This window comes from Barbus barbus (assembly GCF_936440315.1).
Source record: "Barbus barbus genome assembly, chromosome: 28".
Classification (NCBI taxonomy): Eukaryota; Metazoa; Chordata; class Actinopteri; order Cypriniformes; family Cyprinidae; genus Barbus; species Barbus barbus.
In genome coordinates, this window is record NC_136756.1 from 4,125,031 (window position 1) to 4,144,201 (window position 19,171).

At 38.7% G+C, this 19,171-nt stretch overlaps 1 protein-coding gene across 1 annotated transcript; it reads right to left on the bottom strand.

Annotated features, from left to right (window-relative positions):
- Positions 1–14,867: 14,867 nt before the first annotated feature.
- Positions 14,868–17,411, bottom strand: LOC306848580 (pro-thyrotropin-releasing hormone-like). Its single transcript, XM_079383220.1, has 3 exons — positions 17,268–17,411; positions 17,007–17,160; positions 14,868–16,296 (listed from the first exon to the last, which is right to left on the bottom strand). The coding sequence occupies exons 2-3, from the start codon at positions 17,152–17,154 to the stop codon at positions 15,794–15,796; spliced, it is 651 nt and encodes a 216-aa protein (XP_079239346.1). The 5' UTR covers positions 17,155–17,160; positions 17,268–17,411; the 3' UTR covers positions 14,868–15,793.
- Between the last annotated feature and the right edge of the window lie 1,760 nt (positions 17,412–19,171).

The window sequence follows — 19,171 nt, forward strand, 5'->3', positions numbered from 1 at the left end:
AAAAAAATGAACTTAAATGATTTTAGCAAATGGCTGCAATATAAATTTAAGGAGGTCTGAATACTTTCCGTACCCACTGTATGATGGACCCACATGAAGTTTACTGTTATTATAAATAAACTCTGCATCATTTCTAATATCATATCTGGTAACAAGCTATTTCAAACTGAAAGGGAGTCTGTGCAAATCACTGATCTTATTGGTAGTACTTATTCTATCCACTGAAGAGCTGGGAATATTGCTATGATCTCTGTAGTAAAAACAGATATATGATCTGAAATTATTTTTGACATGTTTACTTTGAATTGTGGAATATAAAGTGCTGCAGCGGTGTATATTTGTACTGTGCTATAGTGTTTGTTCAGTATATAGCTGCACTGCTATGTGTTCATATACTTCTTTCCTTCTTATGTTTTTCTTCGTGAGGTTGAATGTCAACTACAGGCATAGGGAGAAGCCAAGGGGGATTGTTACCACAGAAGGGGCTATTTTGATGTCAGTTAATCCCATTCTGTGTGCCTCCTCATTGGTAGTCCATCCAAAGCTTGATACATTATTATACTCATATTCCCAGCAGTTCTTCAGAACTTTCTTAATTGGATGATTATCTGAGTGAGTTTTTATATTAATCCAGTATCTCATCTTTAACGTGATCCTTCTCAATTCAAGAGGCATTTCTCTCATTTCTACTTGTACTGCTGTAACTGGAGATGATCTTATTGCTCCTCAACATATTCTAAGTGCTTGTGATTGAATGGCCTCAACCTTTAACAGTTGTGATTTAGATGCAGAACTATACACCATACTACTATAATCAAAAACTGCTCTTATCAGTGCACAGTGTATTCTTTTAAGAGACTGTCGACATGCTCCCCATTCAACTCAACTAATGAATATATCATCAATCATTAGACTGAACAGAATAGGACTACTAACACTTCCCTGAGGTGTTCCATTCTACTGGATACATCTGAGAAAAAGCAGAACCCACTGTAACTTGTATAGTTCTTTTAAACAACAAGCTCTTGATCCAATTGTACATTCTTCCTTTAATATCCATTCTTTCTCATTTTAATAGAAGTCCCTCTTTCCACATCATGTCATATGCTTTTTCAACATCTAAAAATACTCCTACTAACACTTCCTTGTTAACTTGTGCCTTTCTTATTTCAGCTTCCGCAGAGTCCATCGTGATTCACCCTTTCTGGAAACCACTTTGGTATGATGATAAAAGGCTTTTCTTCTCAATGACATGCACCGATCTGCTCATTACCATACGTTCAATCAGTTTACGAAGATTCGATGTTAATGCTATGGGCCTGTAGTTATTAGGTTGAGTATGATCTTTGCGATTGGCAGTATAACACCATGCTTCCAGTCAGCTGGTAACTTCCCTGATTCCCACACCTTATTAAAGAGGCTCAAAACAATATATAGAGAATTCTCTGATAGATGTTTCCATCTCATTGCAAATATCAACTCTTCCAGGAGAAGTTTGTTTAACCCCTGCCAATGCTTTCTTCAGCTCATACGGAGTAATCTCTGAATCTAACGTAGATCCAGATGGTCCTTTTTCCTCCAGTACCTGAGGGTTCTTGCTCATCATCTGTTCCCTATACCTCCTCAATTCTTCTGATAAATCTGAATTACTCTGTACTTTAACAAACGTTTCTGCTAGCGCTTCTGCTTTATCACTATCTGATATTATTAATCTATCGCTATATACTAATACAGGTATGTTGCTATTTCTCGATTTCCCTCCCATTTTTCTTATACTCCATACTTCATTAATTGTAATATCTTGACCAATATTACTGCAAAATTCCCTCCAATAATTTCTCTTAGATGTCTGAATTACTCTCCTCACTATGGCCTGTGCTCTTTTATACTTAATGAAATCATGATAGCTAAATGACCTTCTTACTCTCTTAAGTGCTTTATTTCTTTTACTTATTGCCTCACTACACTCCTCGGTCCACCACGGAACGGCTTTCTTCCTTTTACCAGCCTTCTTCTTTCCTATTACTTCTTCAGCTGTATTCTGTATCACCTCACATATAATTAAAATCTTCCACATCTTCCATAGAATTACAAAATACAGACATTCTGTTATGACATAACTCCTTATATTGTTCCCAGTTTGCTGCTTTAAGCTTCCACCTTGCTTTCTTTCCACCACAGTTTGCTCTATATCTAAACCAATTGTACTGCTGATAGGAAAATTATCACTACCAACTGTACTTTGATTTAATACTTTCCAGTCACATTTTCCAGCTAAACTTTCAGAAACTAGTGTCAAGTCTAACATTGAATATATTCCCCGTGACAAATCCACTTTTGTATACCTCCCATCATTGATACATAATCCTCCCCAATCTAGCATGTCCTCTATGATCATTCCATCAATCTGTGTTAGTACTCCGCCATAATGTACTGTGAGCATTAAAATCACCACACCACAACACTTTATGACTTCCATTCCCTCCAATATTGTCTAGTTTTCCTTACTTAACCTGTCACATGGATTATAATAGTTAATTAGTCTAATTCTCTGAGCTCCTTCCCATATTTCCACCAGCACAACCTCTTGATCGCCATCAACCTTAACTGATCTATACCCAATACCTTGATTAATAAATGTTGCCACCCCACCACCATTTCCTTTAGATCTATCCCTTCTGATTGAAATATATCCATCAATTATAAAGTTGAGTTGAGGTTTAAGCCACGTCTCTTGAACACATGTGATGTCAGGACTATTTTCTTGATTTGTTATACATTTTTTTAAATCTTGTCCATTAGCTATCAAACTTCTTGCATTCCATTGCAGTATTGTTATCACCATTATGTAGCACCACACGTTGAACTGTTTGCTGTCTGACTATTTACTGTTTGCATCTTAAGCCTATCGTTTATCACATCTACCGTAACATCTTCTAACTCCAAGTATATTTCCGCAGCTCTGATTATGATTAATTCTCTCGGTCCTGCTTTCAGTTTGGGCGGAGCAATCCACCACTTCTGCTATGAACATTACAAATGATACCTTGTCAACACTCACTTGATTCTCTTTACTTTGCTCGGTCAACTTTGTTTTCTGTTGTCCTGGTTTCTATTACTTTAGGTGTCTGTTTTACTTTCTTTAGAGCCTCAGCGTATGATATTCCTTCAGCCACTTTGACATTTTGAACTTTCACTGCATTTTTCCTGACTAGACATCCTGCTTATCCAGCACTGTGCTCTCCTCCGCAATTACAGCACTTAGGTTTAATACCTTGCCCACACTCGCCGTACTCATGATCTCCTCCACAGCGCGCACATCTCTGCTTCACTCTGCACACTGCTTTTGGCATTTATAACATCTCAGCGGCAGAGGAACGTATGGTCTAACAGCATAGCTCACAAACCCTAAATAAACTCTCTCAGGTCATTTGTTCTCATCAAAGTTTAACACTACTGAGAGACTGTCTATTTTTCCATGGTTTCTGATACACTTGAGCCGTCTGACATCATTTGCTGCTGCCCCAGTTATATTTCTTTTGATTTTCTCACTTGTAACATCAGCTGGAATCCCTGATATTACACCTCTAACCCAACTCTTCTCTTCTGGGATTGAGCATACAACTTTATGTCCGATCAATGATTTTATTCCCAGGGCCTACCGTCTTTACAGAACAGCATCGATTTGCCATCCCTCAAAGTCTTAATACATTTAAAGGGTTAATGCTATTAACAGACTCAGTAGCAAACTTCAACAATACCTTAAATTCCTCTTTTCTCCTTCTTGCCTGGTGATTACCTACTATCTGTTTCTGAAATTTGACCCCAACTTTTCTTTCTTTTCTGAGGTTCTACTATTGTCCACTGGTTACTTGCATTGCCTCCACTATCCGCCTCAACTAATTCATCCTCCATTTCCGGATCACTTCGGGAATCCACATCACTTCCTACCATCAGCGCTCCAGTCACAATCTAGCTCGTCTACCAACCGATTACTTCTCCATAATGTGTGTTCAAACCCTGATCTCAGTCTAATTACACCAGTGTGAAGCTCACCTAGTGCTGTGGAGGATAATAACTCTAGTTATGTGCTTTTTAAATCCAATTCAAAAACAAATGAAAATTCATATAGTGTATTACGAAAATAAAGTATATTATAATGTAATAATTCACAGGACTCTGAAGGTGTAATTCAGATAACACTGAACAAGGTAGAGTTAAACCCTTGTAGATTTACAGGAGATTTTTGTATTTTTAAAGATCAGACTTACGATGGAATATTGTGACTGAACACTGAATAATCAATACTCTTTCTCCAGTAATATTTTAAGCAATTGCACAGTGTATTTATGGTATACACTAAGTGTATATTATTGCACATGGTATCGAAGGTAAATTGGGCCACTTTTTGTAAAACATATCATTTTTTTTACCTAGACTTTTGTTGTTGTTGTTGTTAAAGGTCCAGCTATATTACTTCAATTTGAATCCAGTTCATACATTGTGTCATTTGCAAGATATACCAAAAAAATATATAAAAAATTGAGATCATGCACTCCAGACAAATTAATTTTTCAAGGTAAAGTGGGCCTTACCTGATTTATCAAAATGATCCCAAATCTGAATTAAAAACACATGATTTAATAACAAATATTATTAAACCAACATATTCAACAAACCTATATAACCTATGCTATGAGTAAAATTCATCAGTTCATTCAATTCATGTGTATAATTTAAAACAACTGACAGTGATGAAATATTGTATTTATCTTATAGAAAACAATCAAAGAAGATAATTTACATGTTTGTGAAAGTCATTTGTGAGCTAGGTGCATTTTGAAGGCCTCGTGGTCTATCTATGTGACTGTATAGAGATGAAAGCACCAGAGATGGGAGATAACACATGAGACAGAGAATGTGTGTAAAACTCATTTCAATCCTAAAATGTGAAAGAGCACCTTCTTTGGAAAAACAGACTAGCAGGTGTTTTTTCTACAATGAAAGCAAGCATTATGAAAACGAATAAACAACTGTGGAAAAGTCCTGGGAATGACGTATGAAGAAGTTGTCTGTATGCTCTTCAGACAGTGACCAATAACAAAATTGTACAAAGAAGGTAGTCTGGAAAGAGAAAGATTCAGATGTCAAGTTTGTTGTCTTGTTGCAATAGTCTAATTTTGACTTCTGGACTTCTGCCTCCTGAGCATTGTTTTGCAAGACAATAGAACTTTACCTGAATTCACCCTAAAACTGGACTGAAGGCTTAGGTGACCAGATGTGACATGTTCTGCCCAGGACTGCTAAACTGCCTAAAATAATGAGCAAAGTTAGATGTCAACGATTGATCTGTGCAGCGCAAACAACCAAAACCTGCTTATTTTAGGAAATGTATCAATCCTGGGCAGAGCGTGTGCTGGGGAAGTGGCTCGTCTGGTCACCTTACTGAAGATCAATGTTTGGATGGACTTTATATGCCCAATATTACACAAAGCAGCACTTCTGGAATGGAGCTAAAAGCAGAGGAACACAAAGACAACATCACAGCTAAATGCAGTTAAAGCCTCTGTTAAATGAATTGTTTTATCAGTGCCAATAGCATTTACAGTACATGACGGAAACATGGTCCTAATTCATCCTCACATCCAACTAACATTATGAGTTTATTTCAAAAATTATTTTTGGTCAAACTTTCTATTCATTTCAGTAATACCTACAAAGAATCCCATCCTCATGACACACACACACACACACACACACACACACACACTGGTATTCCTATCATAATGGGGAATACCATATTACTGCAAATATCTAAAGAAATGTGCATGAGGGATGTTAAATTAACGCCGAGTTGCTCAAAAGAAAGAAAGCTCTCAGTGAGGTAAACCCATAAACAGTGCAAATGTTGATGGCATCATCAGTTTGTGATGGAGTGAACATGTAACATGCGGGTTTTATTGTTAGAGGCACAGCTAGATATCAATTTGCCAAAAGTTATGAAAAAGAAAAAAAGGGGGGGGGGGCATACACTGAAGTAGTAAAAGAAATATAGGAGTAGCCTACGCTTATTTCAATAATGCCATTTATCCCCCCCTAATGATAGTGGAAGCAAATTACACCTCCCAAAGTCTTTCCTCAAATGAATTAAAAGTGGGGGAAATTAATAGCGCTGTGAAGATCTTTGAATTATTGTGACCCATAATCCCATGTAGGCTATATCATTTTTTAGGACTTATTTTAAAAGGAAAGTTAGTGAGCAGCATCAGATGAGAGATACAATTTACTGTCATGATGTCTCATAATAATCTCATAGCCTCTGCTGTACATTTACTGTAAACACATACACTGTATATTACAAAAAAGCCATCCAGCAGTTCTAGCCATTTAAGGCCTGTCAAACGCGCTTTGCTTTGACTGTCAATCACCGGCGTTGTCGTTTTGAATCAGTATCGTTTCAACGTTTTAGTAAATGTGCTCTGATTTTAAATCATAATTTTGTCAGCTCCTTGAATGGGCCATACCGTCGATATTACCAGAGCACACCGCGGTATTAGTAAATAAAAAACTCGGTTGTTCGAAGGATTCAGTTATTGCATGGATATGGAGCAAGAACAATGTGTCTAAAATACATGCACAGTTCAGTTGAATGGTAAAAATCACCCTCTTTAACAGTGCAGTTAAACTCAATGTACGAAGCTAAAATAACCTCAACATTAAAATAAGAGCGCATGCATCTGGTTGATAGAGCAACCATGATTTATCTGTCAATCAGATGCATTTTAAATCACTTTTTCTGTGTGCGTGCTTTGGATGTACATGGGTGAAGAAACGAGATAGTCTATGTATGACCGGATTTATTCATATCCAAAACGAGACGATGTGAACATTACAGAACACTAAACACTCTCATGCAGTGAAAGCCCTAATACTACAGAGGAAGGCATACCGCTATCATTTCAGGTCATTTCCAGGTAATACATACATACAGTATAGGAATAATGCAGTGCTAATTGACATAACATTTATTACAGTACAGAAAATATTCTGTCTTATTATGTGTTTGTATAAACCAATTCTAAAATTGTCATTAGGGAAATACAGAAGAAAAAAAATATATATTATAGAATACAAATGATTGGTTATCGTCCAGCAGTGTATTTGATTCATAGCCAATTAAAAGACTGACAAAAGTCAAAGTTTTTTTTTTTTTTTACATTTCTGTCCCCCATTTCTGCTCTTTTTTTGTCCTACCGAAAATGTGCCTGGAGTCCACCTTTGTTATTATAACAAACTACACTTTCAATGTGATTTGTGTGCTCTTTTCTGTGCCGCACACATCCTTGTGTAAGCCTGTTGATTTCCATTCATAGTATTCATAAATGTGAATGATATCTAAGATTTTAAAATTTTTATTTATTTATTACATTTTTTAACCTTATTGGAATCGAAATTAGGAATTGAAAAGAATTGGAATCATTAAAATTCAAACGATGCCCAATCTTACCCATACCCCACATTATTTGAATTGGCACTTTCTATTCACACTGTTTTAGACCCTTTCTTTTCTTTTAAACCTTCACTTAGCTTTCTTTGCTTTTCATTTGGTGCCCTTTACCGGCATTTGTAATAATATGCAATGTACATAAATTGTTTATTTTGTATTCCATTATGTATTTTAACAGTGTTATTCACTGAAACCATAATTATTAATTAACCAATCATTATTGCCTCGTTGTTTTATATAATGCATTTTAAGTAATTTTAAAGGCTGTTGTTGGCTTAGGTCTGTTTTTATAACCACAAAAAAAAAATATATATATATATATATACCTATATATATATATACACTCACTTAAAGGATTATTAGGAACACCATACTAATACTGTGTTTGACCCCCTTTCGCCTTCAGAACTGCCTTAATTCTACGTGGCATTGATTCAACAAGGTGCTGAAAGCATTCTTTAGAAATGTTGGCCCATATTGATAGGATAGCATCTTGCAGTTGATGGAGATTTGTGGGATGCACATCCAGGGCACGAAGCTCACGTTCCACCACATCCCAAAGATGCTCTATTGGGTTGAGATCTGGTGACTGTGGGGGCCATTTTAGTACAGTGAACTCATTGTCATGTTCAAGAAACTAATTTGAAATGATTCGAGCTTTGTGACATGGTGCATTATCCTTATTATCCTGCTTTTCTTTGATATATTGATCTCGGTCACCACTGAATCTAGATCTGTCTCTATCAGAAAGAGATGCATTAACGAGAACACTAGTGCGCTATTTATGGAGGCAATATCATTAACACCAACCATTTCTGCAGACTCTGTTGATCTTCTCCTGGAGTCATTTAACTCAAAAATTAAGAATGTTATTGATGATATTGCCCCGATAAAGGTCAGCAAGAAGACGGGGAAACAGAAATCAATTTGGAGAAGATCAACAGCAGTTCAGAGCATGAAAAGACAATGCAGAAAAGCTGAGCGGATGTGGCGGAAGACGAAACTCGAAATTCACTATAGCATCTATAAAGACAGCCTTCATGCTTTCAATGTGGAACTAGCCACAGCTAGACAGACTTTCTTTTCAAACCTTATAAACAGTAACTTAAACAACACTCGCACTCTTTTTGCGACTGTTGAGAGACTGACAAACCCCCCAAGTCAGATTCCCAGTGAAATGCTCTCCGACAGCAAATGCAATGAGTTTGCTTCCTTCTTTTCTGAGAAGATCAATAATATCAGAAAGGCGATTGGCACATCCTCAAGTTATGCAGAGGTCACACAGATTCGACCGCAATTTCAAAAAGAAGTGACTATGTGTGTTTTTAAAGAAATTGATAACAAAATTTTGGAAGAAATAGTACAGCACCTTAAATCTTCAACCTGCTATCTTGACACACTTCCCACATCCTTTTTCAAAAATGTGCTTAACTGTTTAGAAGCTGATGGTGAATGCCTCACTTCTTTCTGGGACTTTTCCAAACTCCCTCAAAACTGCAGTTGTTAAGCCCCTTCTGAAAAAGCGCAATCTTGATAACACCATGTTGAGCAACTATAGACCCATATCAAATCTTCCTTTCATAGGTAAGATTATTGAAAAGGTAGTTTTTAATCAGCTGAACAACTACTTAAAGTCAAATGGATACCTGGACAATTTTCAGTCTGGTTTCCGAGCACATCACAGCACAGAGACAGCACTCATTAAGATAATAAATGATATTCGCGTCAATTCTGATTCTGGCAAAATATCAGTGCTGGTACTACTAGATCTTAGTGCTGCGTTTGACACTGTCGATCATAACATACTTTTAGAGAGACTGGAAAACTGGGTCGGGCTTTCTGGGATGGCACTCAAATGGTTCAGGTCATACTTAGAAGGGAGAGGTTATTATGTGAGTATAGGAGAGCATAAGTCTAAGTGGACGGCCATGACATGTGGAGTCCCACAAGGCTCAATTCTTGCACCGCTCTTGTTTAACCTGTATATGCTCCCACTAAGTCAGATAATGAGGAAGAACCAAATTGCCTATCACAGCTATGCTGATGATACTCAGATTTACCTAGCCTTATCTCCAAATGACTACAGCCCCATTGACTCCCTCTGCCAATGCATTGATGAAATTAACAGTTGGATGTGCCAGAACTTTCTTCAGTTAAACAAGGAGAAAACTGAAGTCATTGCATTTGGAAACAAAGATGAAGTTCTCAAGGTGAATGCATACCTTGACTCTAGGGGTCAAACAACTAAAAATCAAGTCAGAAATCTTGGGGTGATTCTGGAGACAGACCTTAGTTTCAGTAGTCATGTCAAAGCAATAACTAAATCAGCATACTATCATCTCAAAAATATTGCAAGAATTAGATGTTTTGTCTCCAATCAAGACTTGGAGAAACTTGTTCATGCCTTTATCACCAGCAGGGTGGATTACTGTAATGGTCTCCTCACCGGCCTTCCCAAGAAGACCATTAGACAACTGCAGCTCATCCAGAACACTGCTGCCAGGATCCTGACTAGAACCAGAAAATATGAGCATATCACACCAGTCCTCAGGTCCTTACACTGGCTTCCAGTTACATTTAGGATTGATTTTAAAGTACTTTTACTCGTTTATAAGTCACTCAATGGCCTAGGACCTAAATATATTGCTGATATGCTCACTGAATATAAACCAAACAGACCACTCAGATCATTAGGATCGAGTCAGTTAGAAATACCAAGGGTTCACACAAAACAAGGGGAGTCTGCTTTTAGCTATTATGCGGCCCGCAGCTGGAACCAGCTTCCAGAAGAGATCAGATGTGCTAAAACATTAGCAACATTTAAATCAAGACTCAAAACTCACCTGTTTAACTGTGCATTTGAATGAGCACTGTGCTGTATGTCCGAACTGACTGCAATACATTTTATGTATAATCATTTTCTTTAAATTTATTTTAAATCATTTTAAAATTCCTTGTTTTTATTATTCTTATTTCCATGTTTTTATTGATTTTAATGTCTATTTCACTTTCTTTTATGTAAAGCACTTTGAATTACCACTGTGTATGAAATGTGCTATATAAATAAACTTGCCTTGCCTTGCCTTGCCTTGCCTTGCCTTGCCTTGCCTTGCCTTGCTGGAAGTAGCCATCAGAGGATGGGTACATGGTGGTCATAAAGGGATGGACATGGTCAGAAACAATGCTCAGGTAGGCCGTGGCATTTAAACGTTGCCCAATTGGCACTAAGGGGCCTAAAGTGTGCCAAGAAAACATCCCCCACACCATTACACCACCACCAGCAGCCTGCACAGTGGTAACAAGGCATGATGGATCCATGTTCTCATTCTGTTTACGCCAAATTCTGACTCTACCATCTGAATGTCTGAACAGAAATCGAGACTCATCAGACCAGGCAACATTTTTCCAGTCTTCAACCGTCCAATTTTGGTGAGCTCGTGCAAATTGTAGCCTCTTTTTCCTATTTGTAGTGGAGATGAGTGGTACCCGGTGGGGTCTTCTGCTGTTGTAGCCCATCCGCCTCAAGGTTGTGCGTGTTGTGGCTTCACAAATGCTTTGCTGCATACCTCGGTTGTAACGAGTGGTTATTTCAGTCAAAGTTGCTCTTCTATCAGCTTGAATCAGTCGGCCCATTCTCCTCTGACCTCTAGCATCAACAAGGCATTTTCGCCCACAGGACTGCCGCATACTGGATGTTTTTCCCTTTTCACACCATTCTTTGTAAACCCTAGAAATGGTTGTGCGTGAAAATCCCAGTAACTGAGCAGATTGTGAAATACTCAGACCGGCCCGTCTGGCACCAACAACCATGCCACGCTCAAAATTGCTTAAACCACCTTTCTTTCCCATTCTGACATTCAGTTTGGAGTTCAGGAGATTGTCTTGACCAGGACCACACCCCTAAATGCATTGAAGCAACTGCCATGTGATTGGTTGATTAGATAATTGCATTAATGAGAAATTGAACAGGTGTTCCTAATAATCCTTTAGGTGAGTGTATATATATTATCCTATCACTTCTTTGTAAACTATTATTTGAAGTAACAAAACCATGGTTAATTTGGTTACCATGCCTACAGGAACCATGGTTTTTGGTTTTATTCGTAGTAAAACCATGGTTAATTTTCGCAAGGGAACATGGAAAGTCAGAGAGAATAATAGATGCTGCTTAAATTATTACTGATATTTCACAGGATTATAAATGTACCTGAAAAAGTGATGCACGGGCTTCATCTTTGTTCCTTTTTCTTTTCACGGGTATAGTTGTCCAAAAATTATGATCATTTGCATTCAGCCGCAAACATGAGGCGCTCGCGGATGCATCACGTGTGCTTGGCCTACTGTCTGCTGCGTTCACCGTAAAATGCATTTGTTATCATGATATATATATATATATATATATATATATATATATATAAAATACAGAACGAAAGGTTTATTTATTTATTTTGAGCAACTGGGATGGCGCCCCCTGGGGGAGAGTAGAGGGGGGCTGTAGACCTGGAGCAGGCAGATTGTTCCTGATGCGTCCAGCAGGGGAGGCTACAGTATCAGCATCAGAACAGACGGAGTCTAGAAGCGACACGAATAAAGAGGTATGTAAAATAATCACTAAAATTTGTATTGTTCAGCAATCGTGCAACGTTGCAACATTTAAAGTGAAATGATTTGCTAAGAGTGGATGTCAGTTAGTTTTAACATGTTAATAGATATAGAGGAGAGGTCTAAAATGTACTTATTGAGGGTCAGGTAAATAGTAACATTTGCACGTAACGCTATGCTATTTGTTTTCTTTGTTTAAAAAAAGAGCTTCGACTTTTGTGTGTTTGCTAGCTATTTTGATTTATCTCTTGCAGATTGGAAACTCATCTATGAAGAGGTTTGAGCACATATATATATCTTTTTCACATTATTTTATATCAGCTGTAGTTTATCTTCTGTAGTTCTTCATTTCATATTTGAATGGCAAGTGATAGTCTGCTTAATTTTTCCTTTTACTCTCACAGGCAAAGACATGGACACTGACAACATGCATGCTATTGCCACAATCCTCTAGCCTACTCTCCATTGAGTATCGAATACATAAATCATACTATTTGACATCTACCATAAGTCAGAAGTCAAATAAAAGATATTCTTTATTGGTGTTAGCATTGGGGGGTCAGCAAATTAAAATGTTTCTTTCTTTTGAAAGGCAAGGCAGTGGCCAACAGAATTGAAAGTGGCTTTACACTGTTTCCAAGCATTCCTCCAAGTCACCTGTGCCGATATACACTGAAGATCAGGAGCAGACTGATGAGCACTCTCACCTGGCTTCAGTTCTGGACAGCACACCCACACTGACCAGATCAAATCCATCATGAATGCACTTCTTCCAGAGGTGGGTCTCATGTGTTAGCTGAGCGCTGCATTGTGTCAGATTCACATTGTTTTAAATGTCAAATAGTTTATACATAATGTGAGACCATTGCTCTAAAAACAATGTTTTTTGTGGTTATTATAGAAGAGACACTTTTAATTTTGTTGTAAAAAGCTAAACATGTGAAATGATACTTGGCTACTTGGGATGTGTGATCAATCTCAGTTCTGTCTCTGGTAGTTTATTATCTGTCCCTGGCTTTTGTGGAAAATCTGTCCATCCTGGAGGCTGCGGAGAGATTTCTGCAGGGACCTGTCATTTACATAAGGTACTGTAAGGATACTATAAAGGAAAATGTGGTCAAACATGACATCCTGCCATTATTCACAAATAACCCTTTCTACAACTATCAGCTTTAGTTTTTTTACCAGTGAGTGGAGCATTTTGACAGGAGGACTGAACAACAATTCATCAACGGGACTCATCCTAGTTCATGTTTTTAATAAATGGTGTTAATAAATAAGATTGTTGTACACAAAAAGTTGTCTTTTTCTTCTCAGATGGCTAAATGGCCCTTGGAAAGAGGTGAATTGTGCTTGTCTTTATAAAATGCTTTGTAGGACACTGTTCTGTAGCTGTATGACAATCAATAGTGAATACTAAAGCATAAATAAATATTAAATATTTAATTGACGGTCCATATGATTACACTTTAAATCTGATGGGCTGAATATGGTTAATATCTGAATGTAACTAAATTCACAACAACATATATAACACTCCATCTCCTGTATGAAAACCTGAATATATAGGCTATGTATGTAGACCGACATTGAATATTTGCAGATGTTTTAATCTGTAGTGGAGATGTAATTTTAAAAAATTCACACAAAAACAAGAAAACTCTCAATTAGTCAATGTTTATGGACGGGGCGGTTATTAATGTAATTTGTAGCGTCGTGGTTTAATAATGTTTCTGTATATCCTGCTCCCCTGCAGTGTCCCCGTGTAGCTGTGATGGTGCCCTGCGCAAACTGCGTGCTCTGCGTGCAGGGAGCGGCGGTACACATCAAGCACTGTCACTGCGAGTCTCTGCATACTTGTTAGATTATATTTGGTAGCTAAAAGTTATTCTGCTGGCAGATTGAGTTGAGGGACGCAATCAGTTCAAGAATATGATTATGATTGTGTGATACGCTTGACATAGGCTTTATGTGTAACGCGTTCATACTGAAACTGGAGCAAAGGAACGGATCCCATCACCCACAGAGCAGAGGCTAATTAAAGGACACCCCGCGGACTGCTTAGCTTCTGAAGTCCTGCAGCACACCATGACTGATGTATACGGCCCGAGCATTTTAATAAAGAGGAGATGACTGGGCCGGATGTTTCAAACACCCAGATCAAAACCATCTAAAATCAGAATCCTGTCCTCCCAACTAAGCTTTTATGGCATCCGTTGGATAAAAACTGAACACAATAAAACACTGGTACAATTTCAGAGGACAGTTAACAATAAAATGAAGGTAGATTTTGTGCATTTTTTAAAACATGTCAGGTCGCGGCAAACTATCAAATGCGTTTTTAATGTTGTCATTTATTCATTAATTGCGCGTTATTTTGGCCAAAACGGGATATTTATTTACTTTTACCTTTTCCATTTATTTGTCATTATATTGCCATTTAAAATCCATTAAAAAGCCCGAAATACATGTTTCAGTTTATATTGTATTTTTTCAAAGGCTTCTCCCAAATCAGTCTTAAAATAATATAATTATAATAATTAAACAGCAGGTGACAACATGCCCCGATCACAGAACTAGCGTGTTTAGTAAACCGCACCACCTTCCAATAAGCGGTATTTTGTTATAAATCTTAATGTCATGTGTCTATACATTAACAGGCTTGGAATAAAAATAAGCCCAGCCCTCTATCCTGTGTGTGTTTCTGTGTGGATGGTGTGTGTGATCTTGTGATTGATAGATGCTCAAACCCAAAGCGCACAGTCTCATCGAAAGCATTTTATTGTACAACAGTATAATCATTTATATGCTCTTTATCAATAGAACAAAAATAAATCATGAAATCATGTCAAGTCATGCAAGAATTAAACTAGCTACAGTAGAAAAATATTCCGGCAACCCGTTTCATAGTTTAGCGAACAAGCCGAAGGAGATGTGGGATCTGGAGATCTTCTGCTCGATCGCATGCATTAGTGAAGTGTTTCCAAACCAAACATGTGGAGCAGGGTCCAGGATTCCCGCGCAGAGACGCACAATGAACGGAGGTTTCGCTGATAAACACACTCTTGCTGGATCCAAACGAGAAAGCGACCATTAAAACAAAACGCTGAGTAAGACATGTTTCTGGATCAACATTACATACTGTCCAAAAATATAGACTTCACCTACTTACTAGACTTAAACCTACACTTACGAAAATTAACCATGGTTTTATTGTAGTAAAAGAGTAGTAACCATGTTTTTTGAGCATTGATTACCATTTGTATAACCACAGTTTTACTATAAATACCACCTTAGTGTATCAAAATAGTTCCTTTGTGGTTATCATGGTTGAACTATAGTAACCATGTTTTTATATTTTTTTTATTTGTAGTAAAACATGCCTAATTTTCGTAACCCATAATTTATTCCTAAAATCAGTGGGAAATGATAGCAGATTAACAAGGGTTTAGAAGCACCTAACCCTGATCTAAAGCCGGGAACTGAGATTTCCTGAAAAGTTATCCATCAATTCTGATTGGTTGATTCCAGGATCAATAAGGATGCTGATCCAGGCACATGCTGTACTTGGTGAAGGACACATCGAGACGGGTGCGTTTTCCATGAATCGATGTGGAAAGCAATGAACACTTACTTATTCATCCGTTTTTACAACTCGGACAATTCAGCAAACTCTTTTGCCAGTCACTCTCGCTCCGTGAGATCGTCCTCCAGCTCGAGGCGTTTGCCGGGATGCTGTCGCTTCTCCTCGGCGCCGCTTCTGTCCAGGAGCTCCAGCAGGACGCTGGCTGGATCGCAGCCGGTCTCGGTCCAGTCCTCGCACAGTCTCTTCCCGGGATGCTGGCGCTTGGCCAGCTCCGAGAAGTCTCCCTCCGCCTCCTGCAGCTCTCTCCGGCCGGGGTGCTGCCGTTTGTGGAGCAGCATCAGGTAGCGTTTGCCGGGGTGCTGGCGCTTGGAGAGCTCGGTCTGCGCGCTGGGCTCCTCCAGCATCACCTGCTCCAGAGACAGCCGCTTCCCGGGGTGCTGCCTCCTCAGCCGGCCGCTGTCCTCCTCCTCCTCGCGTTTACCGGGATGCTGTCTCTTCTGGAGGGCAGAAGCCTCGTCTTCATAGTCGGCGTCCTCGCGTTTACCGGGATGCTGTCGCTTGCCCGGGTGCTGTCTCTTCTCCAGCCACTCCGTGTGCTCTCCTGGAGAGAGATAGAGGGGTTTACACACGCATCATTAACTTCTCTAACTCTGGGAGCATTTCTGACTGTCTTGATGATGCCACGGAGAATTCAACACAATCATTTCTACTGAGGATCATTTTGTATGATTGGTTTCTTTTGAAACTTGGTGCTTGTGATTTCTGGTTTTATGTTTCGTTGCAGTGATTATAAATGTATCCAAACAAATAAAATAAAAAAAGCACAATTTGTGTTTATTGTTCATTTGTTACATGCAAAAAAGTGTCCTTTTAGGTGTCCTTGTTACAGTGTAACTATACATTTAAGAGACTGAGTAATATTAATTAACTAACTGAAGTGTTACCAAAAAATAAATAAACAAAAATAAAATAAATGAAGCGATGATTGATTTGCGGATTTTACAGGTTTCTACTTCGATACTGGGCTGAGCGATACATTACACCATTTAGTGAGTCTTATTAATGCAAACATATTAATAAGAAAACAGTGTTATTATTATTTCTGTTATTAGTATATATATATATATATATATATATATATTTGTAATCGTGATCGAATGAATAGGTAATATTTTGACACAAAGATCTGTCGTTAACAGAACACGGTCTTTATGTCGCAGCAGTAGTTTAATGAATGTGTAGTTGATCTGCTATGTTGTAAGTTTCTAACTCTATTAAGTAGCCTAAGTGCATGTGAGTGTGAGCAGACACCGTCGTTGTTGTTCTCGTCCTCCATCTGTGTGAGAATGGAGCGGAGCAGCAGAAACTGGTCACCCTCACCCGTCGGGGTCTGAGCCTGGGTCCCGGGTGACATGGACACCGCCAGAGAGGCCAAGATGATCACACACGCCGCCCTCATGTCAACCTGTTCGCCAAAAACACATCAGAACTACAGGTGTGATCCAGGTGCAAACTCAAACACAGATAACCTGAGACACGTGACAAGTAACACATAAACAGAAGAGGACTCACCTGCAGTGCGGAGTTGATTCACCTGTAGCCTGATGCAGTCAGTCTGTTGAGGCGATAACGCTCGTCTGATGTGTCTGACCCGTTCAGGCCGAGGTTAGTGGAGTGAAGTGTATGAAGTCGCATGGATATTTTATATAGGCGCTCTTCGCCCCCCCGCGCGACCCTCTGACGTCATCTCGGCGGAATTCATGACTTTGATGTGACGCCACGCGCGTTTTGTCCTGAGGGGGGCAGTGTGCTGCCGAGACAGATCCTGTTCATTCATAAAACACCGCTACTTCTTTCATTTTTTTTTGTTTGTTTGTTTGGCTCAGACAATAATGCAATAGACAATACAATTCATATAGCATAAGACATAAAAAAAAATACACAATGGCATATAAAATGCCCCCCTCCCCAGTTATATTTATTTGAAAAGGTTATTTAACATAACTGTTTTCATTGAATGCAGAGTACCATCCGTTGGCAGGTCACCATTAACTAATGTCTGTAATAAAATAACACAAAACAAACTGATTCATCATACATGCAATATGAAATTTAAAAGCTGAAATGTAAAATTTCAATTCCAGATTTGAGGCATATATTATTGTTAAGTCTCTTTATATGTAATATATTCAAATAAACGGCCACAGAAGGTGTGCTTTTATAAAACTTACTTAAAGATTTAATTCTAATTTATTGTTGCATATAGTAGTGGTCCTTATGATAAGTAAGGGCAGGTATGGGCGTCGCTAGACCCCTTTTACAGGAAAAATCTGCTGTGCCCCAGTAAAATCTCAAATTTGAGTTATAATTTGCTTTATTTGTCAGTGTATTGATTTAGATTGATAAGCCGGAATAAATAAATAAATCTAAATGCAACAACCGAATCAACGCTTGTAAAAGCAACGCAGTTTAACCGAAAACAAACTGACGCATGCGCGCAGAAATCCATGCCCTCTGTGTGTTTAACTGCACCGCGCGCAGCCTTTCACGCAGAAGGGTCGGCATGCAGTAGTTGAGGTGGGCTTGGAAAAAAATGAGGAGACCAGAGCTGGAAGTGGGCTGGTACGCACCAGTAACAGCACTTTTATACTTTAACCCTTAGTGTACCATGACTGTTTCTGCCGTTCTGGGCCGGCACCTCTCACATGCGTCTCACTGCCCTCTCAATTTCCACCGAGGGGGATCCCCCCAGCCCCTCAACACAATTTCCCTCGCGCATCGGGAGTACACGCAGTTTTGTGTTTCCACTTAAAGCACTGGACAAAACTAAAGTAGCCTATGTTTCTAAATAATATTATGATCTTATATTGTCTAAGACATGTAGATGGCTCCTGCAGATGGACATCAGAATATATCACTGTAAAAAAAAATACGTAAAATTTACGGTAAAAAACTGGCAGCTGTGGTTGCCAGAATTCTACCGTAAAAAATACGGTAGCAAAGTTTTAGGTTTTAAGGTTTTAACTTAAATTTACAGTTAAATACCGTAATTTCTTTAACTGTAGATAATTAACACAGCCAATTCACCATCAGCAATCACACAGTCTATCCTATCAGCCGAGAAAGAACTTCTATAAATAGACCAAGCCATCTTACCTTCATTCTCTCTACAGTTTTTAGCACTCGGTTTTGCTCCTTTGCTATCATATCACAGACGCATCTTTTTCTGGAAAATGAAAAAACCTGGACCGGAGATTTTCGTATCCTCCATCGCAATCTGCAAGCTCTAGGCTCACTCCTTTTCCGTCAGTCACCACCGCCGAGCACTAGGCTTCATCGCAGCAGGTGCTCTGCTCGACCAGTCACACGCTCTCCACAATGCCGAGGTTTAACCTCGCCTCAACCGACATCCTCGTCTCATTCGGCCATTCCAATATATCCTCCGATCGGAGTCTGTATTTAAGCCTGAAGCAAAC